The sequence below is a fragment of the Entelurus aequoreus genome, linkage group LG20, assembly GCF_033978785.1.
Source record: "Entelurus aequoreus isolate RoL-2023_Sb linkage group LG20, RoL_Eaeq_v1.1, whole genome shotgun sequence".
Classification (NCBI taxonomy): domain Eukaryota; kingdom Metazoa; phylum Chordata; class Actinopteri; order Syngnathiformes; family Syngnathidae; genus Entelurus; species Entelurus aequoreus.
In genome coordinates this window covers 23,777,653-23,805,153 of record NC_084750.1, presented here as the reverse complement: position 1 = coordinate 23,805,153, position 27,501 = coordinate 23,777,653, and the positions used below count along the sequence as shown (strand labels likewise).

Below are 27,501 nucleotides of genomic sequence, written 5' to 3'. Positions count from 1 at the left end.
CTCCTGTACTTGGTATCATTACAGTGGATGTCAGGTGAAGATCCACGAATGGCGTTTGTTTACATTTTGACGCCGGTGAGCTACGGTGTGTAGTGAAGCATGTTTAGCTATTCCTCGTCCTGCGGTGATAATGATAGTTGTAAGAAACTTACTTTATTTGTCGCCATGGAGGCGAGGATTAGGGATTTAGAAGTAGCAAAAACACTGCTGACAGCGGCTGGACTTTAGCCACTAGCTCACTAGCCATGTCTTAAAGCACCTCTTCCTGAGGGCGTTTCAGTGTTATAACTTCACCATTATCGTTAGTTTTTAAGCCAAAATGCGTCCGTTTTCCCTTTTCTGTCTACACACTGTGTCTGCTTGTATGTACTCTGTGATTGTGCGCTGCCAAACATGCTCGTCTGCTCGTAAACCAGCAATGATTATTATTATTTAATCAATACCATGTCTATAAAGTGCATATTTTCACAATTGATACGTTGCTATGATAATGATGTGTTTTAATAATTTAGCGTGCATCCACGGGAAGCCCGGTGTGTGCGTATAGGCTCGGGTTCGGCGCTAATTAAAGAACAGCGCTCCCTGGACAGCAGTGAAGCTTGACAGTGCACACACCTGCTAAGCTGCTTATCACACTTTAATTTCACCCGCACAGTAAGATTTGGAATAAGTCATCGTGACCAAGCCGATACGTGTCTGTATGTGTGATTGTGTGCACGCGCCGTGTGTATGAGTCTGAAGTGGAACAAAGATGAGGGGCAGCGATAAAGGGCGAGAGAGAGCGAGCGAGAGAGAGAGTGTAGATTAAAATGGGGGAGTGAGCGCGAGATATCAACAGCAAAGAACAAAAGAAAAAGATAAGGGAAATATTACAGAGGAAATACAGCAGCTGTAGGCCTGGGAAAGATTTAGATGGGGAGAGCGGATAGAGTGAGATATGAGGTCAAATTCTAAAGAAGTGAAGCTGATCAAAAGGAGGGAGGGATGAAGGAGAAACGGATTGGGGTGGGGGGAGGATGAGCAGAGTTTGGATATGAATGTTCTGAGGCTTGATTTCATTTGCATCTTCCCCCCCCCCCCACATGTATACGCAAAGTTAAAGTACTGTCACTACTGTACCACAGTGGGGTTACTGTATGTCCACCACCCGTCTAAGTGAGTCTTTGGGCGCCGCTCGATTCAAAACGATTCTCGATTCCTTTTTAATAACATTGGCTGCCAGTTCTACCATTAACTACATTGATAAATTGCTGATACATTTTTGTATTACTTCAAAGAGAACAGGTTTTTGTTTAATAAAATTCTACCTGAACATTTAATAAAGTTCATTTCCGTTCAGTTTATTTTGAACATGCATACAATACAATGTAATGCAGGCCTGGGCAATTATTTTGACAAAAAATGTGCCTGGGGGCCGGTATATCTGATTTTTAGGAACACTAATACAAAACCTCACAATAATGTCTGATTGAATGCTAAAAACGTTATGATGGACCGCCTTAAAAAACGGAATGGAATTTCAAGCTTTTTTACTGAATGAGACACCCAGAATGTACATGAAAATAAAGAATGTGGGAATTTACAATATTAACTATGAACGATAAAACACTGAATATTGACAACGTATAAACGCCACACCCCCTCTCGATCGACATGTTTTACGATCAAGCGAAACGCAACAAAAATGCAACAAACACAGCTAAATACAAACGCAAAAAAACTAAAATAAAACACCCCGCATTTTAGGCTGGCCGCTCTGGAAACACTCTGGAGAAACGGTCCACACCCACACTGCTTGGTACCTCGTCTGAGCTGCTGTGACTTACATTACCATAGTAACTAGTATATCATGCAAAACAGCAGATTCCAACCATTGAAATACTTTGTATAGTTCTAGACTTTCGTTAATTTGAAAACATCACTGCACATCATAATGGCAGATCTAAAACAATTATTTGGGAATGTCCGGCGGGCCAGATTGAAAAGCGTAACGGGCCTTAATTTGCCCAGGTCTGATGTAATGCATCACACAATTCCAGTTGCTTCATTACAGCACGTCCGAAAAGGAGTAGGAAGAAGCAGAGCTTATTTAATCCTACCCCTTTTCATACCATAGAAATAGTTTTTTGGTTTGTCTGAGAAAAACTCTGCCGATCAAACCTTGTTTAATACATGTATCGCTAAATTTGACCAGTAGAGGGCGATTACACATTAGGTTTAATTGTGGTAAGTCACATACATTGTGTGCACTGTTTTGTAATTCTATATGTGTAAACATTTGTAGTTTGTGTGAATGTATTAACACTAAACCTTCGATTTTATTGGTGTAAAATATACAATAAACATTGTTTATGTAAAATACACAATGGACGTTCTACTTTTGTTGTGTTTATTTTATGTTTACATTTTAAATCCTACAAACCTAAATGAAGAAAGAAGTGTAAAGGAATAAAACTGAGGAAGGAAAATGTTTCAAAAGAAAGAACATCAATCCTCAACAAAACGTCTGGAGCTTCAGTTTCTTCATGCTATTAACTATCTGTCTAGCTGCACTTGCTAGATTGCTAGATTGAGTAGCGAGGGCAGAATAATGAATTTATTGACAGTGCAGTGTGAGAGACGATGTGTTTACTTTGCAACTAAGTGAACGCAGTCTTAAAGAAATATAACCTGCGGAGGCACTTTCTGACGAAACATCCACATTTTGATGTGACGTCATTATTCTTGATAATTGGACAGTTAACAGTAAAAAAAACAAAAAAACAGGAAACTGCACAGTTCATAAAAAGTGTTGTGGTGGATGAATAGCGAGTGTTTGAACCAGACCAGATTACTCACTGATCGTTTACTTTACAGGATTTCCAAAAGGGAAGGTTTGTTTTAAAATCATAATGACAAATCACGGAACGGACCGTGTTCGACTTCGGAGATTAGCCTCTACTGGAATTACAAAAATGAAGTACAAGAATGCACCAAAAAAAAGTGTTGTCGTGGTAACAAACAGACAAAACAAGTTCTCTGTTTAAACTTTGCCCACATTAAACTACGTAGACAGTAAAAGCCACATTTCCCTTTATCTCTCTCTCTGCTGTCAGTCCCACAGTCCCAAAGTCTCAAAGAGAATGGTATTTCCCTCCAATAATTGTCCAAGAAGGAAACTTCTACAGCCCAGAGACCGGCTCTCTTGAATTTGTTGACAAGAGGCAGGGCTCTGACTTCTGACCTTGAAAACAGACTGCCAGGCCTCATGCCATCATGTCTCTCACAAGACACAAGAAGCCTGTTATACTAAGTTCCAAATACCGCACGCTAAACACAGTGTGCAAACTATACAATTGCGTGTACTATTTGTAGACGTGTTGCATGTGAGCTACTAAGATTGTGTGTAAAATTGATAACAAGTGAAAAAATTAAAAACTTATTTAACTAAGGGTTTTGCATGAACTACGAGACTTTCACCATGGAAACACTCATTTCCCTCCAAACTGATGGCATCATATGGTCCAACCAATGTGGCGTTTTGCTTTGTTTTGAAACATACAGAAAACATGTCCCACTTTTTGGGTGGTATTTAGAGGCAGTTCATCTACAATGGAACCCACTTTTTTAGCACGCTGAAAATGCGCCTTGGGAGACGCTGGCACTAACTGCAAGCATTCGCTGGACTGTTCCATACGCAAGAAAATGCATATTGCAGGAAGTTTTTATATATACACTGTATATGAAAAAGTTTTTTTTTATAGTCATTAATAAATAAAACGCCATAAGACACCAAAATGCATCAATTGAATTTGTTTAAAAGCCCCTTGAGTCTTCCAGCAGCAATAAAATGATAACGCTGAGTAGACAATATGTGTACTATTGTTATTTTTGAATGTAAAAGCATGCATAGGAAGGAGCTGCAGGGCAATCGCCTCCTTTCTCCCAGCTGTATCTGCGCAAGTGTCAGTTTGCGCGGACATTTCAGACGTGCTGAATGAAAACGCAAAACAATTATACCGCAGAACAGTTTCAGTCTTGATAAAACACACTGTGTGTGCGAAATGCTAATATTTGCATTATGGATGTAACGGCTAACGGCGTAATGATAAACCGCGGTAAAACTTCCCACGTTTAGTATTACCGTTTTAAATGAAAATGATCGTAAAACCGTGTTTGGTAACACTTTTATAAACTCACAGACCAGTGACACTGCTCCTTTACTGGAAAGGCTGGCTTAAATGCTAACATGAAAACAAGAGACATTAACGTCTTTCTCCATTAAAAGACGACATTCCGCAATTTAAACTTTTATAAACACGTTACTGTCTGAGCAACTAAGCTTTTAGATTTTGCACATTAAACCTACAGGCTGTGCTCTCTTAGAACAGAGTGATCAATCGATACTCGATGTAATATGACAACAGGAAATTAATTTGCGTGATCTCACACGACATGGGATCGGCAAACTAAAATGTTGAAAGAGCCGTATTGGACTAAAAATACAAAAAATATCCGTCTGGAGCCGCAAAAAAATTAAAAGCCTTTCATAAATCTTACAATGAAGGCAACACATGGTGGTAAAATGTTATATATATATTCTACACATTTTTGTAAAGTTGGAAAACATTAGTAAAACGGAGGTTTCTCAGAGGGTGAGATAACTCCTGGAAATTACTGGCTTGAATGGCCAAAAGAATAGATGTGTGAGTCCAAGTTAAAGGAAACGGCAGGCTGTCTTTTTCTAATGGATTTATTACAATCTTTGCAAGCTGGATAAGGTTTGCTGTTGTCTGGAACAATATGGCACACAAACAACTATCAGAAATGCAGCCAATATTACAAACAGATAATGTGTCATGAAACATGCAAATATAAATTAAATACACAGAGGACATATGTAAAGGAAATTAAATGAGCTCAAATATACCTACAAACAAGGCATAATGATGCAATATGTACATACTGCTAACCTAAATAGCATGTTAGCATCGATTAGCTTGGAGTCATGCATTGACCAAATATGCCTGATTAGCACTCCAACAAGTCAATAACATCAACAAAGCTCACCTTTGTGCATTCACGCACAGTATAAAATGTTTGGTGGACAAAATGAGACAAAGGAGTGGCATAAAACACGTCTTTCTGTGGCAGCGTCGGAGAAAGTTGTATGTAAACAAACTACGGTGAGTTCAAGAACCGCCAAAACTGCGCTTGCCAAATACTCTCATCAGTGAAGCATGTTTGATATAAACAGTGGGATTTCTAACAATTAGGAAAGTTTTTGTCATGTTTGTCCTCCGACAGAAACCATATTAAAACAAAAAATATATATTTTCCCCCCACCTTTTTCCATTTTCATACATTTTTCGAAAAAGCTCCAGGGTGCCACTAGGGCGGCGCTAAAGAGCCGCATGCGGGTTGCCAACCAGTGCAATAACCGGACGCGACACACCAAACATGTTTTTTCTTTATCATTAAAAACACTAAAACATTTACAAAATAAAATGGAAGAAGATAATCACATTTAAACACTCAAATAAAAAATAATATGGCTCTTAAGTAGCCAGAACAATATTATTATATAACATATTTCTTTTACCAAGAAAATAGATTGTGTGTCTATTTTTCTATTGTATTTTTTTTTTCATGAAACTTGGTTAAAAGTGTGTATGAGTACGTTTTGGGCACACTCAACAATACCGTGATAATAATGATAACCTTGATCTTTTTGGCGACAATAACCATGATATGAAATTTTCATATCGTTACATCTGCAATTTGAATTTTCTCCTCTCAGTGTTGTGGGCTCTCTGATGATCAGCATATATTTTGCACATTAATTCAGACATATACGTGGATTGCACTCCTTATTTTGCTCCCTTAAGAGATGCAATCCTCCCGGCATGAGCTTTGTAGATCAGCTTTGCGTGCTCGATAAAGTTTGCACGTGTTTTAATACACGCAAACTTTAGTAGATTAGGCCCACAATGTAGAAAAAAAAAAACAATTGGCACGGCTTACTGGCATTTTTTTTTAGATTGTTAGCCATAGTGGTTAGAGCAGCGTTTCTCAAAGTGTGGGGCGCGCCCCACTGGTGGGGAATAGAGACATGACAGGTGGGGCGCGAGGAACGGGAGGAAATTTCACTTAGATTTTTTAAATGTTTTTATTATTATATTCTTTGATTTTTTTTTTTTACTATGCTTTCATTTTCTATACACACTGTAAATCACTTTGTGATTCTGTCTGTGAAATCCGCTATATAGATAAATGTAAATTACTTATTTTTCCTGTAGGCTTTACATTTCTAGGTAGGAGCGAAAGTTTACTGACATAGCAACAGTAACTAATGGGGGCGGGGCTAAGCGGAAGCTTTGTGAATGGCGAGTCACTGTGCGAGGATTTTCTGTTTTGCAAATACATAAAAAATAGAGCCACTGCTGATGAGCTGTTCAAGATAATGGATAGTTTCCTTAAAGAACACAACCTTAAATGGGAGAACTGTGTGGGCTTTTGCTCTGATGGCGCGCATGGCAAAGTCAAGAAACGGGCTGCAGGCTCTAATAAAGAGGGTTGCGCCAAATGCGCATTGGACACAATGTGTCATTCACCGGGAAACACTCGCGTCAAGGCAGCTCAGCCCCGAATTCAATGAGGTTTTAACAGTGGCAGTGTCAAGCCTGCAACCCCGATTTGAAAAGCTGTGCAGTGCAAAACAGGCTAATTGCAGCCACTAATGCTGGAGTACTGTAAAACTCATGTTCACTTGCCCTGTCCTCCTTTTTTTGGCAAAGATTGCAAAGTGGCACTTTTATTTTCATTTATTATTGAACTTGATGCAAGTTATTTGATTTATTATTGAACTTGATGCAAGTCATAACACTTTTATTTGATTTATTATTGAACTTGATGCAAGTTATAACACTTTTTTTGATTTATTATTGAACTTGATGCAAGTTATAACACTTTTGTTTTATTTATTATTGAACTTGATGCAAGTTATAACACTTTTGTTTTATTTATTATTGAACTTGATGCAAGTTATTTGATTTATTATTGAACTTGATGCAAGTTATAACACTTTTATTTGATTTATTATTGAACTTGATGCAAGTCATAACACTTTTTTTGATTTATTATTGAACTTGATGCAAGTTATAACACTTTTTTGATTTATTATTGAACTTGATGCAAGTTATAACACTTTTGTTTTATTTATTATTGAATTGATGCAAGTTATTTTATGTTATTGAGTTTGAATGTATAAAACTTGATGTTACTTGATGTTCGATAAATTTGAAAATGTTAAGCTTGGCATTAGCGTTCTGTTGGGGCGATGGGGGAAGGTGGGGCTTGAAAACTCCCCCTTGTCCAAAGTGGGGGATCACAAAAAAAGTTTGAGAACCACTGGGTTAGAGTGTCCGCCCTGAGATCGGTAGGTTGTGAGTTCAAACCCCGGCCGAGTCAGACCAAAGACTATAAACATGGGACCCATTACCTCCCTGCTTGGCACTCAGCATCAAGGGTTGGAATTGGGGGTTGAATCACCAAAAATGATTCCCGGGCGCGGCCACCGCTGCTACCCACTGCTCCCCTCACCTCCCAGGGGGTGATCAAGGGTGATGGGTCAAATGCAGAGAATAATTTCGCCACACCTAGTGTGTGTGTGACAATCATTGGTACTTTAACTTTAACTTAACAAGAAGAAAGATTTGCGCATGTATGAAAGCTTCTTGTCATTGTAGTCAAGACACACAACACAAATACCGCAAGATAAGATAAGACTCGGAGTGAGGGTATATCACTATGGCGAAGGATATTTAAAAGGGTTGTTTGCAACCTTTCCGAAGTGTTGTTAGCATCATATCCCGGCCTTTTCCGTCTTTGAGCAAACAAACTACAGCCATGAAAATACACGTACGTACATGCATTAGATTTGTGTGTGGTCAGCGAATCATAGCGATCTGCCACAGTTTAGCTACTAACATTGACTAGTATTATTTTTTTAATCATTTTAATAAAAAATGTTATTTATTTAATATGATTAGTCATTGTGAAAAATATAGCTATTTAAAAAAACAATTTGTTCTGTTACACCCCTAATGGTAAAATAAGTTTGGTGCTTTTGCTGTACTTTTGGGTTTGAAAAACGTAACATTAGGCAAGTTGTAAACAGCCTGTTTACATTCGAATATCAGTGTATATATATATAGCCCTAAATCACAAGTGTCTCAAAGGGCTGTACTAGCCACAACGACATCCTCGGTACAGAGCCCACATAATCGATTAATAATTGGATAAAAGAGACAAACTACATTTCTATCCTATCCAGCATTTTTTTGAAAAAAAAACAGCATACTGGCACCTTATTTATTTTGATTATTGTTTCTCAGCTGTTTGTAAATGTTGCAGTTTATAAATAAAGGTTTATTAAAAAAAATTTTTAAAAATTGTTTAATTAAAAAAAATAAAAAAATAAAAACCTCTGCGCATGCGCATAGCATAAATCCAACGAATCGATGACTAAATTAATCGGCAACTATTTTAATAATCGATTTTAATCGGTTTAATCGATTAGTTGTTGCAGCCCTAAATCAAACATCGTAGAAATACTTAACGTAACGTATTGCATGGAAGCAAATAGTAGACGTTGACACTGTTGCGTAATGCAAACAAGAAAGCCAGACTGAGCGTGGCGAAAAACGGGAATAAGTAGCTCTCTGATTAGTGCCCGCCCGGACACTAATCTGAGGCAGGTGAAACTAGTCAGCACCCATGGTAACCAAAACACACAAACTCAAGGGTGCTGAAAACAGAACTAAGGGAGTGAAAACTAAACAAAACATGATCCGGGCAACGGATCATGACATAATACTTAACATATACAAAAGTACCGAAAACTGGTATGGATTCCCAGGTGCTGGGAATTGGTTCAGTGTTGGTTCAAATGTAAACGGTACCCATCTCTGGTTCCACAGTGTATGTGCAACTATGCCAAATTAATAATTATAATTTAGCCTAGTAAGAGAACAATATACTGTATTGTAACGTTCAGATATGCGAGAAGAAAACGTTGTATTAAATGGAATATCACAAACCGATCATGTGCACTTTCATTTCAGCCAGCATGGCTGATAAAATCTCCCTCCCTTTTTTTCTCCCCCACAGAAGTAAACAAAAGGTGCGGCTTGCTCTGTGGGCCATCTGTCAATCTTTCCTGTTTCTTATTCCCTTGTTCCCCAGCCTTCAGGTTGAAATAAAAAGAAATAGGAAATAGTTGGTTAGCATCTCTCTTCCCTGGCTGATTGCAAGGATTTAAATCTCTGACTACTTTTGATCTGATTTCTTCACAATCTAATTTTTTCCAGCTGACTGTCTGGATTACAAGTAAAATATCATCCTTATGAGACTCCATGCGCAGTTCCATAAAGTGGAAACAAAGGAAGTTGACCAGAACAAGGAAGTCGCGACAAGCAGCCACACCTTAAAATGTGTTGTTTTTTTACATGAAAACAAATTAAAGTAATATAATGTATGAATGGACATATACAGTATAGTGTAAAATATTTAGAAGTGTTCTAATCTTTTTATAGCTGTTAAGTAGAGGAGACAACGACATCAGGGTGGATCTAAGTTAGCTTTATTTTTCGACTTACGGAGTGTACATAACATGTAAGCAAATACGCCACAGCGTACACGTCATTTTCGGTCCTCCAACATTGGCTATTTCTCTGGAAATTAAAAGATACAAGCCGCATTCACAAAATTTTAGAAGAAGAAAACATGTTTTCCATATATTAGCCGCAGCGGACTATAAGCCGCAGATATATACAGTACGTCGTGACATGAGTTATTTACACAGAAATATTTTGTAAATGTTTATTTAAATACATTAATTGTGTCACGACAGTAAAATGGCTGATCAAACAAAACAGAAGCCATTGTCATGGACCCACTAGCTGCAGAAGCTCACTCTGCAATCAGCTAAACAGACTCAATAACTCCACTGTGACATTTTTGGTGAATTTACTGAGGAATTTGTGAAACTGAAACAATACAAGAACGCCATTGTAAGTTAATTATACTAACACAGACACATGTCAACGTGTTAGCATATTAGCTAATGCTAACAACGATAGCTTAATTACATGACGATAGCACGTACAAATATGCGTGAAAACACTCCTACAGACATCACACATGGGACGGTTTAGTAAGTAAGAATTGTTATAGATATATTGTAAAACTTACAAACGTTGCTTGGAGAGATGAATGAAGAATCCATACGAAAGAAATGCTATCGATGACTCGAAGACAGAACGGCACTTGTATTTTCAGTTGAAAGCACAAAACAGAGTGAAATACTAAAGACCTTCACACTGCAGCACCTGCAATGTGCGAACTTGTCCAAAAGATGGCGCCATAGCACAAACAATAACACACTTTTTTAGTGTCCTTGTTTGAGTTTTATGAAAACTATTTGCATAATGGCGGTTGGCAAAACTAAATCCATAAATTAGCCGCACCGTTTTATAAGCCGCAGGTTTTAAAGCGTAGGAAAAAAGTGGCGGCTTATAGCCCTGAATGTGTATATTCGGTATGTGTATATTCGTATCTGTAACGTGGGCTGTGAATCCTTGAACCCCACACAATTCGATTCGATTCTTGGGGGTAACGTTTTGATTCAAAATACTGGTAACAGTAATAATTGATAATATTTACAGAAAGAATCACCACCAATGGCTTCCTTATTGTTCGCTGTCTGCTCTGTCGTCCACAAGTTGCAGACATTCTCTTTGTATGTTTTACACTTGAAGAGTGTTTGTCCGTCTTAAACATTAATTTATGTTCCAACACATTTACCCCCGCACTTTCAGAACATTCATGAAATGTTGAGAGTGATCTGTAGCGCTCATTTTTGTTGGTGAATGCGAGATGATGAGAGATCATCATCACACTAACATGTAAATCACAGGTGTCAAACGCAAGGCCCGCGGGCCAGATCTGGCCCTCCACGTCATATTGCCATCATAGTGCAGTCTACACATATCTCTTATGTTTGACTGCCATCTACTGGTCACACATATCATTACACTATGTACCAAATTAAATTGCTTCGAGGTCGGTATACAAAACCAGAATTATTCCGTACATTAGGCGCTTTTTGATTGATTGAAACTTTTATTAGTAGATTGCACAGTACTAATTGGTAACACCCGAATACGTTTTTCAACTTGTTTGAGTCGGGGTCCACGTTAATCAATTCATGGTACAAATATATACTATCAGCATAATAGAGTCATCACACAAGTTAATCATCAGAGTATATACATTGAATTATTTACAATATTTACAATCCGGGGGGTGGGATGTGGAGGGGGTTGGGGCGGAAGGGTTAGTTTTGGTTGATATCAGCTATAGGCGTTATAAGGCGCAGTGTCGAGTTTTGAGGGAAAAAAAGGATTTTAAGTGCGCCTTATAGTTCGGAAAATACGGTACTTCCTGATGTAGCCAAAATTTGATGCAAAAATATCAAATTTGAAGTACTGTGGAGCGTCTAGACTGGGAAGAAAATATCCGATCTGTGTCAAAAAATCAGATTTGGTGTCCACACGCTTGACACTCCATTTGCTATACTGGCCAAGACCCCCTTTTCGACTATGAAAATGAGTTGGTGAGAAACTAATCATGTGGCTTAACAAGTGGAGCTGAGTGCAGGAGGAGTTAGGAAGGGGTGTGAAACGGTCAAAAGGGTCAACTAATCAAGAGGAGGGGAAATGAAACCAAGGGTATGGGGGAGGGATGGAGGAGGACTTAGGAGAAGGGTCACCATAAATGACTGTGAAATGAGAATCCGAGGAGGAAGAGCGAGTGTGCAGGGGAAAAAAGGAGTAAAAGACATTAGGGGAAGATATTTGAAAGAAAGAAGCAAGCGGTAAAAAGGGTAGGGCTGGGGGTTGGTTGTGAGGAGAATATTCGGTAATATTCCAGTGGCAGCAGGGAGAAACTGTGGGACATAAAGAGAGGAGATGAACAGAGGACAGAGGGGATTTGAATATAAAAAAAGATAAGAGCGGGGAAAGAGGGGGAGGCATAGAGGGGAAATATTTAGGGATGAATACGGTGGAGATGAAAAGGACATGACAGAGGGATGATATGTGAAGAGAAGGATAAATTGTCTAAATCCGGTCATGGGGGTAATATAAAAAGGGTGACAGGCAGGGACAAGTGATGGCAGGGCTAAATCTTAAAAGGAAATGTCAGAGCTGGTGGGAAAGTGTTACCGGAGACAATTCATCTTTGTTATTAAAAAAATTCACTTGTCAGATATATAACCCTACCTGAGCTCATTCTTAGTCGGAATGAAGAATCTCAGCGTCCGAACGTTAAATGTCATGCGTATGCAAAAAAAAACCAGGACATTTATAGCGGAACCAAGAAATAAATTTAAAAAACACTTAAAAGTGGTACGGTTTGGAGTTCGGTTTCTCGATGAAAAAATATTCCTCAAAACACAAACAGAACATTTAAAAGCCCTCATCCTGTAGGCAACAAATCCTGCGAGATTTTGACTAAGTTAACAGCTAAACCAGGGGTGTCCTATTTGCGGATGTTTTTTATTGGGGTGTCAAACGCAAGGCCCGAGGGCCGGATTAGGCCCGCGAACAGGTTTTATCCGGCCCACGGGATGAGTTTGCGAAGTATAAAAATTACCCTGAAATTTTTGAATGAAAAAAACAGCTGTTGTGAATGTGTCCACTAGATGTCGCAATAGCAATTATGTGTATCTTTGTAGATGATGCTACATATGTACAAAATAAACCACATGATTATAAAACTACATAAATAACATACTGTAATTAGATTTTGATATAATTCTTTTATCTTAATAGATTGCAAATTAACACCAATGAGTTGACTGATGAACATTATCACATAATTTATTCAGAAAATATAAATAACGACAAATAAAGTATACTATTAATATACTATTAACCGCAACAGGTCATTTAAAAAAATAAATAAATAAATACATTATGATTTGTACAATTTCAGAATGAGCTTGTTCTATTTTTAAACAAAGAAAACAATCTGAAGTTGTCTTTATTTTGAAGTTATCATGCCGTGATTTTACTTGGGAGTAAATTTTCCTCCATGAACCCCCCGATCTACAATGAGTATGACACCCCTGGCCTAGAGGTAAAACAATTTATTTAGAATTAAAAGTTCACTCTCTACGGCAGGGGTCCCCAAACTTTTTGACTCGGGGGCCGGGCTGTATGTATGTATGTATGTATGTATGTATGTGTATATATATATATATATATATATATATATATATATATATATATATATATATATATACATACATATATATATATATATATGATATATACATTAGATGTATATATATATATATTAGATATATATATATTAGATAGATAGATAGATAGATAGATAGATAGATAGATAGATAGATAGATAGATAGATAGATAGATAGATAGATGTATTAGATATATATAGCGCACTTTTCCGCGCACGCGATGATGTCACGTTATCGATGAGAAAATGCATTTTTAGACAATATGATTTGCCTGAGTGGCGAGGAGACACCGTGAGTAGTAAGCGGTACAAAGTGGATAAGTAAAGACAGAATTTTTATTTATTTATTTTTTTTATACTTTGGACTTCTCGCGGGCCTGATTTTGGACGCTGGCGGGCCGGATCATTTGCACATGATGACACAATGAATAAGAGTACAATGTTATGCAGAGGTGTGCTTATAACAATTTTATAGACAAATGATACAATTTGAAGTCGCGGTGTGGGTGGGGCGAAATGTGTTCTTCTTCCAAAGGGGGCGTAATTGAGAAGCACTGGCGTTTGTCTGTGTACAAGACAGAGTGATGAATACTATAAATAATAGTCTCTCTGGGGCTTCAGCACACCGGTTGTGCATGTCATGAGAGAGAAAGGTCAGAGGATAAGTCAAAGGATGCAGGGCAGCATGAGAGTGGGGAGGGGGACGACACATCAGACAGTTAGGAAATTACTAATTGGATTAATACCACATTTAACCGGCAGTGTTAGCACAAAGGGATGATGACATGATTACAATAGGTAAGCGTATTATATAATTGTGTGAATGTCCAAGCATTCACACATATAAGATTCTACACCAAAAAGGATCTATTTATTATTATTCCACCGCATAACTTTGGCACGCTCCACAGCCCACGGTTTTTATCCGATCGGAACCCTTCCAGTATCAAAATTGATTACCCAGAATTACTGATTTTCCGGGTCATTATTCCTATTGAAAATGAATGAGCCATTTTTCGAACTTTCTCAACCGATTTGACTGTTCCCCATCCACACCTTGGACAATCAAACTACCATTTTCCAAGTTCAAAAAATTTCCAGGAATTCCCAGTTTTCCAAAGCCCTATTTTCACCTCTTCCTGGAAAGTTTTCATAGTCCAATTTTTCTACCGTTTTTGACCATTCTAATTTCAAAACATTCTTTTTAACTGAGAACACAAAACTACCATTTTTCTTTTCATACAAATACCGGGTTTTATCAAAATTGCAGGAATTCCAAAATATCCATTTAAATTGAAACGTTTACTACGTCTAAATTTTTCAACCGTTTTGAAATAATTGTGTGAAATTCTGTTGAAATAAATGTTCAGCTCGACCGGAAATCGTGAGCTATCCAAAAAAATTTTTTTTTAAATATCCTAAATTACGCAGAATTACCGGTTTTGCGGATCATAATTCCTATTGAAAATTAATGAGCCATTTTTCGAACTTTCTCAACTGATTTGACTGTTCCCCATACACACCTTGGACAATTAAACTACAATTTTCCAAGTTAAACATTTTTCTCAGAATTCCCAGTTTTCCAAACATTTTTCAACCCCATCCATCCATTTTCTACCGCTTGTCCCTTTTGGGGTAGCGGGGGGTGCTGGAGCCTATCTCAGCTGCATTCGGGCGGAAGGCAGGGTACCGTTTTGAAAAATTCCATCACCAACCCATTCATATCATCTAGGACAGGGGTGTCAAATTCAAAGCCCGCGGGCCTTGGATGAATTATCTATGGCCCCTGGGATGATTTTTTATTAGTATTAGAACCGGCCCGCAGGCCACAGCCGCCTGCTGCTGTTTTGCACGCACCAATACTCCATCAGTGTTGGCGCTGGGAATTTTCAAAATTGGGTCCCAAGCACCCCATCAAGTCATAAAAATGGGGGTCCCACAGTAAATTTTTGGGGTCCCACTTTTTTGTAACAGTTTTGAAAATAAATGATAAATGTATGCATTATCCTGTTATATCTCACATTCTATATTGTGTTTTGGAAAAAGGTTGTCATGAACGTTACTTGATTTATTTAAAAAAATAATACAAAAGAAAACAAAATTTTATGCATATGTAAATGAATCAGTTATAAACATTCATTCACTTTCTTCTTTCCTTCATGGATCTAAACTTTACCGCTACCGGTATTTCTTTCAATATATTTATTGTAATATTTTCAGAATGTGTTTGTTCTATTTTTGGTGTAAGTAAGACAAAAAAAAAATCTGAAGTTGTCTGTATTTTTTAGTTTTAATGCCATGATTTAATAGTCCGGCCCGCGTGTGCACAGATTTTTTCCTCCATGCGGCCCCTGAGCTAAAATGAGTTTGACACCCCTGATCTAGGACAATTGTTGTATTTTAAAATATTCCCATTTTCCCAAAAATCCCAAATTTCTAGGAAATTCCCATTCAAATGAATGGATGTATTCATAATGCCCCAAATTCTCTAAATTTTGCGCCATTTTTTTTAACCCGATTCTGACCTTTCCAAAAACAACCCACACTTCTTTTCACATATAGGAAACGCAAAAAATGTCTCCTTTCCCAAAATTCCTAGTTCTCCTGGAATTTTTTGTATTTTCTCCCCATTGACAATGAATAAGAAATATACAATCGACTGCATATCCCACATTTCTCATCCAATTTGAACCGTTCCAACATCCACACACTCCACCCCGTGACATCGGTGGGTTGTGAGTTCAAACCCCGGCCGAGTCATACCAAAGACTATAAAAATGGGACCCATTACCTCCCTGCTTGGCACTCGGCATCAAGGGTTGGAATTGGGGGTTAAATCACCAAAATGATTCCCGAGCGCGGCCACCGCTGCTGCTCACTGCTCCCCTCACCTCCCAGGGGGGTGGAACAAGGAGATGGGTCAAACGCAGAGGGTAATTTCACCACACCTAGTGTGTGTGTGACTATCAGTGGTACTTTAACATTCAAACCAGCATGTTTCCCGGTTCCAAAAATTCCCTGATTACCCGGAATAACCAGACATTTCCCCCCATTGAAAATTAATGGACAATATACCGTATTTTTTCGGATTATAAATCGCTCTGGAGTATAAATCGCACCGGTCGAAAAAGCATAATAATGAAGGAAAAAACATATATGAGTCGCACTAGAGCAGGGGTCACCAACCTTTTTGAAACCAAGAGCTACTTCTTGGGTACTGATTAATGCAAAGGGCTACCAGTTTGATACACACTTAAATAAATTGCCAGAAATAGCCAATTTACTCAATTTACCTTTAACTCTTATGTTATTATTAATAATTAATGATACAAGCGGCCGAAATGAGTTTCCTCCGCCGGGTGGCGGGGCTCTCCCTTAGAGATAGGGTGAGAAGCTCTGTCATCCGAAGTAAAGCCGCTGCTCCTCCACATGGAGAGGAGCCAGATGAGGTGGTTCGGGCATCTGGTCAGGATGCCACCCGAACGCCTCCCTAGGGAGGTGTTTCGGGCACGTCCGACCGGTAGGAGGCCACGGGGAAGACCCAGGACACGTTGGGAAGACTATGTCTCCCGGCTGGCCTGGGAACGCCTCGGGATCCACCGGGAAGAGCTGGACCAAGTGGCTGGGGAGAGGGAAGTCTGGGCTTTCCTGCTTAGGCTGCTGCCCCCGCGACCCGACCTTGGATAAGCGGAAGAAGATGGATGGATGGATGGATATTTATCTTTGTGGAAACACTGATCATCTTAACGATTTCTCACAATAAATATATATGGAAACAGATAAATATCAATATGCAACATTTTATTTTTATATTTCCTCTAAGTGCACATTTTTCAAATTGAACATTTTCAAATGATCACTTCTAAGACAGTCTTGTGAAATCACAATATTCCATTTTAACTAGCTAGCCACTAACATTTTTGAACAAATCATGAATTACTTTGCACCATGTTTGTACAAATAATAACTCATGTAAAATACAAAAGTCAACTCTCAAATTTTTAAATAAATCATGTCACACTTTGAACTGGACACCAAATCTGTTATCTGTTTCTTTGTCAGTTAGTGAAGACCAAGTCTTTAAAATATTTTGTTGGATTTTCAAATTCTATTTGAGTTTTTGTCTCTCTTAGAATTAAAAATGTCGAGCAAAGCGAGACCAGCTTGCTAGTAAACAAATAAAATTTAAAAAATAGAGGCAGCTCACTGGTAAGTGCTGCTATTTGAGCTATTTTTAGAACAGGCCAGCGGGCTACTCATCTGGTCCTTACGGGCTACCTGGTGCCCGCGGGCAACGCTTTGGTGACCCCTGCACTAGAGTATAAGTCGCATTTTTGGGGGAAATTTATTTAATAAAATCCAACACCAAGGATAAACATTTGAAAGGCAATTTAAAATAAAGAATAGTGAACAACAGGCTGAATAACTGTACGTTATATGACGCATAATATCAGTTTTTATAAGTTACCGCCAATGTTGAAATGATACATTTTCATAGGTATGGAAGTAGCAGGTAGCATCTTTTTTTTCACAATGCACTTCTGCCCTGACCCGCCCACGCCAAATTTTTATTGGTTGACGTGTGTGTGTGACGATTGCTGATATACGCCTAGTCTCTTACGTGAATGAGATAAATAATATTATTTGATATTTTACGGTAATGTGTTAATAATTTCACACATGTCGCTCCAGAGTATAAATCGCACCCCCGGTCAAACTATGAAAAAAACTGTGATTTATAATCCGAAAAATACGGCACAAACCTCTCCATATCCCACATTTATCAACCGATTCGAACCGTTCCAACATCCACACACTCCACTCACGTGGACATTCAAGCATTTCAGTTCCGCTGACGCGTATCGGTGGTTCGGCGGCTCACGCACATAGGGCATTCACACGCAATTACAACCGAAATTGCAAATTCCAGTTGTACTTTACTCTATGTATTGCCTGTATAAAAGGCAGGAATTACATATTGCTCTCGTATGGGTCTATAGTCCCTCTCCCCCTCAGAGCGTTTTATTCAGGCTCCAACCATTTCCACAGAGATCTTATCAGCACCCTCGCCTGGGGAGAAGTTGCGGGAACTGAAACTCCGCCCGCAAATAGGTTTCGATAAGGGAGGGAAAATGCCATTTCTACGTCACCTATCTCTTTCTCCCAAATCACTCACACATGGCCCGGAGCCACACGACACGGCTCCTTGGGGGCAAAAAAGGGGTTAAAATAATGCAAAAGTATTTCAAAGAGTTAGCGTAGAATCCGTTTTTAACTGCGCTGGAAATGAGGTCAGAGGGAAGCGAGCGAGCGGGGGGGGAAACAGAGAGGGAGTGACAGGGAAGTACAGCGTATGAGACAGACACAGAGCCCATCCATAATGAACAGTGTCTTTGCCCTGCACAATCCCTCACCAGAGACTGAGGGAGACCGGGATGAGACAAAGGGGAATGGCCACATTAATTACACGCACTCTCCAGGCGGCAGCTATCACCGGAGGCTAACAGAGGGGGCCCACGGAGGTGGACAGACTGAGCGGGATGGCGAAATGGAGATGATGATGATGATGCTCACGTAGTCCCCTCTGTGTCCCCTGGGGAGAGGGAGTGTTTGTCCTTAGCGGCCAGACGCCTGCTGGCCGCTCAGCTACATCATGCTGGGGGGGTGCGCAACTTCCAGAAGCACACACGCCGTACACACGTTGCTTTTATGCACGGAGGTAGGCAAGTTTACCATAAAGTGTACTTCTTTCTTTCTTTAATTTATTTCGAACATGAACACACTTACAGCATAGTACATAACACAATTTTATATCATTTCACTTTACATCATGTCCGAAAAGGAGTAGGAAGAAGCAAAGCTTATTTAATCCTACCCCTTTCCCACTTCAGAGTGTCTACAAATATATACATTCATTCACTGACTTTTTTTTTATAGTAAAATGACATCCGTGTATGAGTAATACAACAGTTTTGTAATATATAATTAAGTCAGTCATTATTAACATACTGAGATGAATATCCAAATTCAGGATAGCCCCGAGTCCTGGAGGCCGTCGTCTTTAGCAAGTATTGCAGGATTTCGGCTTAGTCAAAATCAAGATGAACCGCAACAGTGTGTTTTGATTTCATCAAGCGTGGCGATAACCAGAGGATTGGGAACGTAACTTATTGCAATGTAGCTGTGGCGTAGCACCAAAATTGGCACGTCTCAGTCGTGGCTAGGGATGTATCCCGAGTACCGGTATTTTCGGTACCGGTTGCTAATTGGGTCATTCCACGAGGGCCGTGAAGATTCAGGACGAATGATACTACTAATTGTTCGATAATAAATCTTCATTTTCTAATGTAACATATAAAATGAGCTGATTATGATAAATGTGCACTAAAGCTTCTTTATAAAGTTAAAGTTAAAGTACCAATGATTGTCACACACACACTAGGTGTGGTGAAATTATCCTCTGCACTTGACCCATCATCCTTGATCACCCCCTGGGAGGTGAGGGGAGCAGTGAGCAGCAGTGGTGGCCGCACCCGGGAATAATTTTTTGGTGATTTTACCCCCAATTCCAACCCTTGAAGCTGAGTGTCAAGCAGGGAGGTAATGGGTCCCATTTTATAGTCTTTGGTGTGACTCGGCCGGGGTTTGAACTCACGACCTACCGATCTCAGAGCGGACACTCTAACCACTAGGCCCTGAGCTTGTTTTATTATTCCATTTGAGTCTCATTTGCAATGCAGTTGCACTTCCAAGACATTAGATGGCAGCACTGTATAGGCTTTATATGGTATGCTGTATATCTAGGAAGTAGCTGTTTCTAGGAAGCTCAATGTTATGTTGCACCCTACAAAGTGTTTATACTGTAAGTATTGTGCTGATTACAAACCAGCTGCTTGATTGTAACATTCATTTTAGTTGTAGTTTTCATGACCAAATTTGGAGATGCTGAAATCGCCATGTAAAACCGCTAATGGTAATAGTAGCCAATCTATGAAAAATCCAACGTAAATTAGCATCAAGCGTGCACATTTTGGAAAAGTGGAGCCTTAGTTTCCTACCAAGTAGTTTGGCCGAGTCCGCCCTGAGTCTTGCTTGAATGGTTGTTTACGTGAGCCGGTGTTACGTCTGCCACCGTATGAGACGACTCTACAACCAGACGTGACCTATGGTGCAACAAAAGTATCGACAAAATGGCACCGTCCGATTTTACGGGAATCGATACAGAATTTGGTCGGTGCCTATAAAAGTACCGAATTCCGTACCCGTCCCTTGCCAATGTTAATAAATTGTTACACATAAATAAACATGTATGAAAAGTAAGGCATTCACGTAACCGCGGACAGAGTCACACAATTGGCCAATAAAACGGAATCCGCTGATAAATGCAAAAAAGTATCAGGGAAATTGACAAAATGTAAGTGAAATGTTTTCATTGTGATATGTCCCGTAGCATTTATTTGTCCTCGACACACTCAACCGCCGGCCATCCTGAACTAAACAATGTCGAGACAGCCACTTAAAAAACAGCCACTATACTACGAAGCTAAAGCTAGCGAGAACAATCAGTACACCCACAACACGTCTCATCTGCTTGTGTTGTTGTGAACGACATCATCGATGTAACAACATTGCACAAACAGTGATCTTTACTCGTCAAGCTGAGAACAACAGCACAGCACACTTCCCCCCTTCACAATAATAGCCCGATGTGACTGCGCTAACAAAATAAAGGTTTCAAAAAAGTACCTTACACAAGCATAATGTACTTAAAGCATGTATTGATACATTTACACAATTATTTGCTTTGACCTAAAATACTGGTCAAAATTGTCCAAAGATGTATTGCACCAATAAATGTGAGGATTTAATTAACAAACATTTTACTAAATTTTATTTTACACAAAAATTGTACACTTATTTTATCACTCTAGGGCGGGGGTCAGCAACCCGCGACACTAGAGCCCTGGTGGCTCTATGGAGCTTTTTCAAAAATGTATGGAAATGGAAAAAAAATGGGGTGAAAAATATATTTTTTGTCGTAATATGGTTTCTTTAGGAGGACAAACACGACACAAACCTTCCTAATTGTTAAAAAGCCCACTGTTTAATATGTTTGTGTTTATGCTTGAATGATGAGAGTATTTGGCGAGCGCCGTTTTGTCCTACTAATTTCAGCGGCGCTTGAACTCACCGTTGTTTGGTGTGTGACTAACAGTTTGTTTACATGTATAACTTTCTCCGACGCTGCCACAGAAATACGTGTTTTATGCCACTCCTTTCTCATTTTGTCCACCAAACGTTTTATACTGTGCGTGAATGCCCAAAAGGTGAGCTTTGTTAATATTATTGACTTGTTGGAGTGCTAATCAGGCATATTTGGTCACTGCATGACTGCAAGCTAATCAATGCTAACATGCTATTTAGGCTAGCTGCATGTACATATTGCATCATTGAGCCTCGTTTGTAGGTATATTTGAGCTCATTTAATTTCCTTTATTTAAGTCCTCTGTGTATTTAGTTTATTTTTCCATGTTTCATGAGACATTATCTGTATGTAATATTGGCTGCATTTCTGATAGTTGTTAGTGTGCCATGTTGTTCCAGACCACAGCAAACGTTAGCCAGCTTGCAAAGATTGTAAAAAAAAAAAAAACATTAAAAGAAGACAGCCTGCCGTTTCCTTTAACTTGGACACACCCATCTATACTTCTGGCCATTATAAGACAGTCGTTTCCAGGAGTTATCTCACCCTCAGAGAAGTTTTACTAATGTTTTCCAATGTTGTAAAAATGTGTAAAATAAATATTACATTTCAACATTTCTGTCAACAAAGATTTGCGTCAGCCTGCGACACACAGTCATTTTGATAGTAGGCTAATATAGCTAATTAGCCACTTGCATTATGTGTTGCCTTCATCATAACACTTATATAAGTCTTTTAATTTTTTGCGGCTCCAGACAGATTACTTTTTTGTATTTTTGGTCCAATGTGGCTCTTTCAACATTTTGGGTTGCCGACCCCTGCTCTATGGTGATAAAATAAAAGGTAAAAAACAGAAATAAAAACAAACTGGAACAACTGAATTGTTTTGTTTTTTTATATTGCTATTGTTATACTAATTTGTTGGGGTTTGTTCTTTACTAATTAATTTAAACTATATTTAAAGTTGAGTTTTGGTGGTACAATAACTAGTCAGGTTTTCAAATTAATGAATAATTGTGTAGTTAATCTTGATTACAATATCAATAAAAAAAAATTGATTATTATTTTTTGCCATAATCGACCAGTCCTATTAAGACTGTTACTTAAAATACTACATTTGTATAAGGGGATCACTCTGAAACAGACTTAGCCTGTCATACTGAAGCTAACAATGAGGAGAGCTGGAGCCCAACCCCAGGTAACCGGTTGCCAAGGAATTTGATTTTATTTTTATTTTTTTACAGAAAAACCTCTTTGACCTTTATATGTTCTGCTGAATGTATATACAGTATACATGTGCACGTCTGTTGCATACAGTCATGAAGAGAGCGCTGTCTGGAGCGTGTGATGCGCACTTACCCCTGGTAGTGTTTTCTGCTCGTGCAGGGCGCTCTGGGCTTTGAGTGCAGACTCCCTCGCACAGTACGTCAGAAACGCACATCCTGTCACATAGAGAAGGGGCGAGGGCGAGAGGTAAGGTACAGCGGGTCAGGGAGAGGCTCATATATTCATCACTCTTTACTTGAGTCCCTGTATCCCACCACCTCACTGCACAGCTACACACACACACAGGGTACAGTATATAGCACCACACCATTTAAATCAGGGGTGTCAAAGTCATTTTAGCTCAGGGGTCGCATGGAAGAAAATCTATTCCAAAGTGGGTAAAATCATGGCATGATAACTTCAAAATAAAGACAACTCCATGTTGTTGTCTTTGTTTTACTTTGGCCAAAAAATAGAACAAGCACATTCTGAAAACGTACAAATCACAAATAATTCTCTGGACAAAACACTTTCTGAGGAAATTGCTTAGACTTTGTCTCAGTGGGTCTACAAACCCAGGATTAAACTTTAAACCACAGTCTTTCTGGGATTGAACAAAAAAACAACATGTAAACTCTTCTAGGTGTTAAATACCTCTCTTTGTCATGTCCACGTATCAATCTAGTGCTAACTCAACAAACCGTAAGAAACGGAGGTAAAAACTATTCAAAAGTGTTAAGTTCACTTTTCTTGTGTTTGACATCGAGGAGGAGGAGCCAAAGTCACCCTTTACTGTGTACCTCTCGCTTGGCCCTGGTATAAACCATTTGCTTGCCTAACAGAATTGCTATTGTGACATCCAGTGGACACATTCAGAACAGCGGTTTCTTTCGTTAAAAAAAAAAAAAGAAAAAAAAAGCAGCTCACTTTTATACTTGGCAAAGTCATAACACGGGCCGGATAAAACCTGTTTGCGGGCCTGATCCGGCCCGCGGGCCGTACGTTTGACACCCCTGATTGAACTCCTTGAATGCGGGGACTTGCCCTCCCTGATTACTTGTCAGCTGCCATGAATTATTGCAGGGCTGCTTGCGCCAGAGGTTACAAATATGAATATTCATGCAAACTGCAACTAGAGCCTACTGTAACAACACCATGATGATGCACTTTAGAGCAGAGGACACTCCACGGCACACGTCACACGTCAGAAAACGGCACGGCACGAGTCGGCACACATGACAGCACCACAGACGTGTGCGCAGGGCTAACGAGGCCTCGCGGGCTCGGCACAGTCGATGCCGGCCCTATATATACAGTATATATATATAGATATATATAGAGTAGCAACCACTAGGCATGCCTCACGATCACTCCAAATACACTCCCCCCACCACTGCTGTCCTATGGGCTGTACCTGTGGCTGTGTGTGTGAGGGAGGGCCAGAGCCGTTTACTACACCTGTCACCAGCACTAAGACAACAAGATTAGCAGCAGGTTAGCATCCCGTTGACAGACAGGCTGATGAAGTTAAGAAGACAAGAGGCGACGATTAGGATGTTCACAAAGAGCGGAGAAGGGATGGGGAATAGATGACAAGTATGTTAATAAGGACAAGGCACGCACACACACACACACACACACACACACACACACACACACACACACACACACACACACACACACACACACACACACACACACACACACACACACACACACACACACACACACACAAGCATCTTATGGTCCATCTCATTGCTTTTAAGAGAAGCTTACTGTGGCCGAGAGGATTCTCAAAACAGCAGATTCTTTCCCTTGTATCACACAGGCTTACAGTTCCATTACACTGATTGGAGCATGCGGCCTAATCTGCTTCATGACTCGCACACACGTACACGCACACACACACACACACACACACACACACACACACACACACACACACACACACACACACACACACACACACACACACACACACACACACACACACACACACGCCCGCTCATGCACTTACACGACACCCCCTTTCTGACTGTGCTTTTTTTACAAGCCTCGTGTACGTGTGTTAAAGTTAGCTGCTTTTATTTTAGTGTTAGTCATAGTCTTTTGACGAACATGTATATGTATAGTTTTGGGCAAAATTTAAAATTCTAGTTTTAATCAAGGAAATTACACATTTTAGTCAGCTAAAATTACAGTAAATTTAGTCGACGAAAATACAAAGTGTAAAAGATAAGGCCTCTTTATAAAGTTTATTGGAAATAACAATAATGGTAATAATAATAATTTTAATGAGTGCGAAAAATACCTGCTAAGACTGAGGTTTTTTGGGTTTTTTTCCCCCGCCGCCACTGGCATTTGATTGACAGACATGATAGCCAATCAGAAGTGTTGAGTTAAAGTACCACTGGTAGTCACACACACACTAGGTGTGGTCTGCATTTGACCCATCCCCTTGTTCCACCCCCTGGGAGGTGAGGGGAGCAGTGAGCAGCAGCGCTCGGGAATCATTTTGGTGATTTAACCCCCAATTCCAACCCTTGATGCTGAGTGCCAAGCAGGGAGGTAATGGGTCACATTTTTACAGTCTTTAGTATGACTCGGCCGGGGTTTGAACTCACGACCTACCGATCTCAGGGCGGACACTCTACCCACAAGGCCACTGAGCAGGCTAGCTTGCGTTTGTTCGGGTCTCTCTCCAAACGGGGAGAAAGATGTCTCACTCTGTGCATCGCTGCCATCACTTGAGCGCGTCTATTTAACAGTATAATTAATTGAACGCAGTGAGGCATCTTTTCAGTCATTCCAATCTTTTCCTAGATGGGCGGAGCACGGGGCGCTAGCTTTACACGCCCAGACAGCCTCTCTATTCGCAACTCGCCAGTGAATAGTGCCGCAAAGTAGCAAAAATTAGTGGGGGAAAAAAATTTGATTCAAAAGCCAGAATGTCCCGTTTCAAATTGGATGGGCAATATACGCCCGTCAAAATGACGTGATCGCATGATGGCTACAAATAAAAAGACAACATCCGACCTTGTTTTTCTGACTGGGGACTAAATGCACTTTAAAATGTTCAACATTTATTTAAGTTACATTTTTGCTTACAGAAATTAGACAATTTTTTTTTTTGTTTATTTATTTAGGAATACAATGTTATTCATAGAGCTGTTAATCTTTGGGCACCACACGATTCGATTTGATTCTTGGGAGTAATGATTTGATTCTAAATCAATACTTCTTAATAACATTGGGTGCCAGTTCTATGATTAACTACTGTACATTAAACAGCTCTGATAAATGTCTATATTACTTAAAATAAAACCGATTTTGTTGAATAAAATTCTACCCAAACATTTAACAAAGTAAAATACAAATAAGGCAAGAGAAGTATCCAACACTTTCCTCTTCTAAAGTAAATCTGTACAGCAGATATTATCATCTACATCAACAATATGATTTGATTGACTGGCTGAACAGGACAAATTAAAAAAACTAATCTTTTTTCTTTTATTGAGTTTGAATTTTTTTTTAATCGATTAATAATCATTACAAGTAAGAATCGCGATTCATTCGAAAATAAATTGTTTGGCACCCATAGTTATTTACCTTCCAATTACAGTACAGTGGTAAACAATACTACAGAAATAAGAAAGAAAAGTTTAGATCCTTTTCAATAGTTACTTACATTATTACTATATATTACAATAACACTTAATTAAAGTGCACTATTTCGGGTAGCACCTCAGTCAACTACCCTTAACAAATCCAGAAAATAATATTGTAGCATTCACTACTTTGTTGGCTAGAAGACTTGTTGTGTTCAATTGGAAGGCAACAGCACCTGCTTGACACACCTGCTGGATTAAATATGTTCTTTATTTTCTCAAACCGGAAAAGATTAGGGTGACATTAAATGGTTGTTCTGCAAAGTTTCAAGAACTGTGGGGTGCCTTTCTGAGTCTGCAGGGGAAACTGATCTCCAAATTAACCCTGATTGAATGACAATTGAAATGTGGGTGGTTGATGAGCCTTTTGTGTGCTTGTGGCTTATTATATCTCTCTAAGGCCATTCAGGAATGAGGCTGTCTGGTTTCTTACTTTATTTATTAATTTTTTTTATTTTTTTTTTAAATTTTACTTGTTGGGGGGGGGAACTGCATTTGATGTATTTTAGACAACTCATGTCAATTATATGTGTCTGAAAATCTATAAACAAATGTTTTAAAAAAGAAAACTTTTTTTTTAATTATAATCACGGAATATTTTTTATTGGTTATTTCTTCAGTTTAAAAGCGTGATGTCTGCATAGAGTCAAATATTTTTTAAGTAAATTAGACGAGAATATGTTGATTGAGAGTCTAAAAGTAACATGTCATCCTTTACTTGTTATTTTCGCAGTTTTATGCATTTTTATGTATAAAATATAAAAAACGCAAATCTATTCGCAATTTTGATGACAAAAGAACGCAATGAGGTTTTTTCTCAAAATCGTGCAGCCGTAATTTGAAAGCGCCTTCATTTAGACCACCGGCAAAGCATTTGTTTAACACAAACGTAGCATGATCCTATGATCAGAAATTATGTACGATGCATACAAAGGTCAATGCCAATGAATATCTCTCAGGTTCTTTTTCTATTTTTCATGCTACGCCTCCGGCATTTCAGGTATGTTATAATTTGTTTATGAACGCAGGAGACCCCGAGGCAGCAAACACACATAGCT

General features: G+C 39.1%; 1 protein-coding gene across 4 annotated transcripts in view; it reads right to left on the bottom strand.

Moving 5' to 3' along the window:
- The window catches only part of LOC133636057 (CUGBP Elav-like family member 3), a 113,393-nt gene that overhangs the window by 76,810 nt on the left and 9,082 nt on the right, over positions 1-27,501 (bottom strand). For 3 of the 4 annotated variants that reach the window (XM_062029673.1, XM_062029672.1, XM_062029670.1), the window contains exon 4: positions 22,869-22,951. In XM_062029673.1, coding sequence (XP_061885657.1) covers positions 22,869-22,951 — 83 coding nt within the window. Of the gene's footprint in view, positions 1-22,868; positions 22,952-24,189; positions 24,246-27,501 lie in introns of all 4 variants that reach the window. The other variant, XM_062029674.1, reaches the window with a different exon arrangement.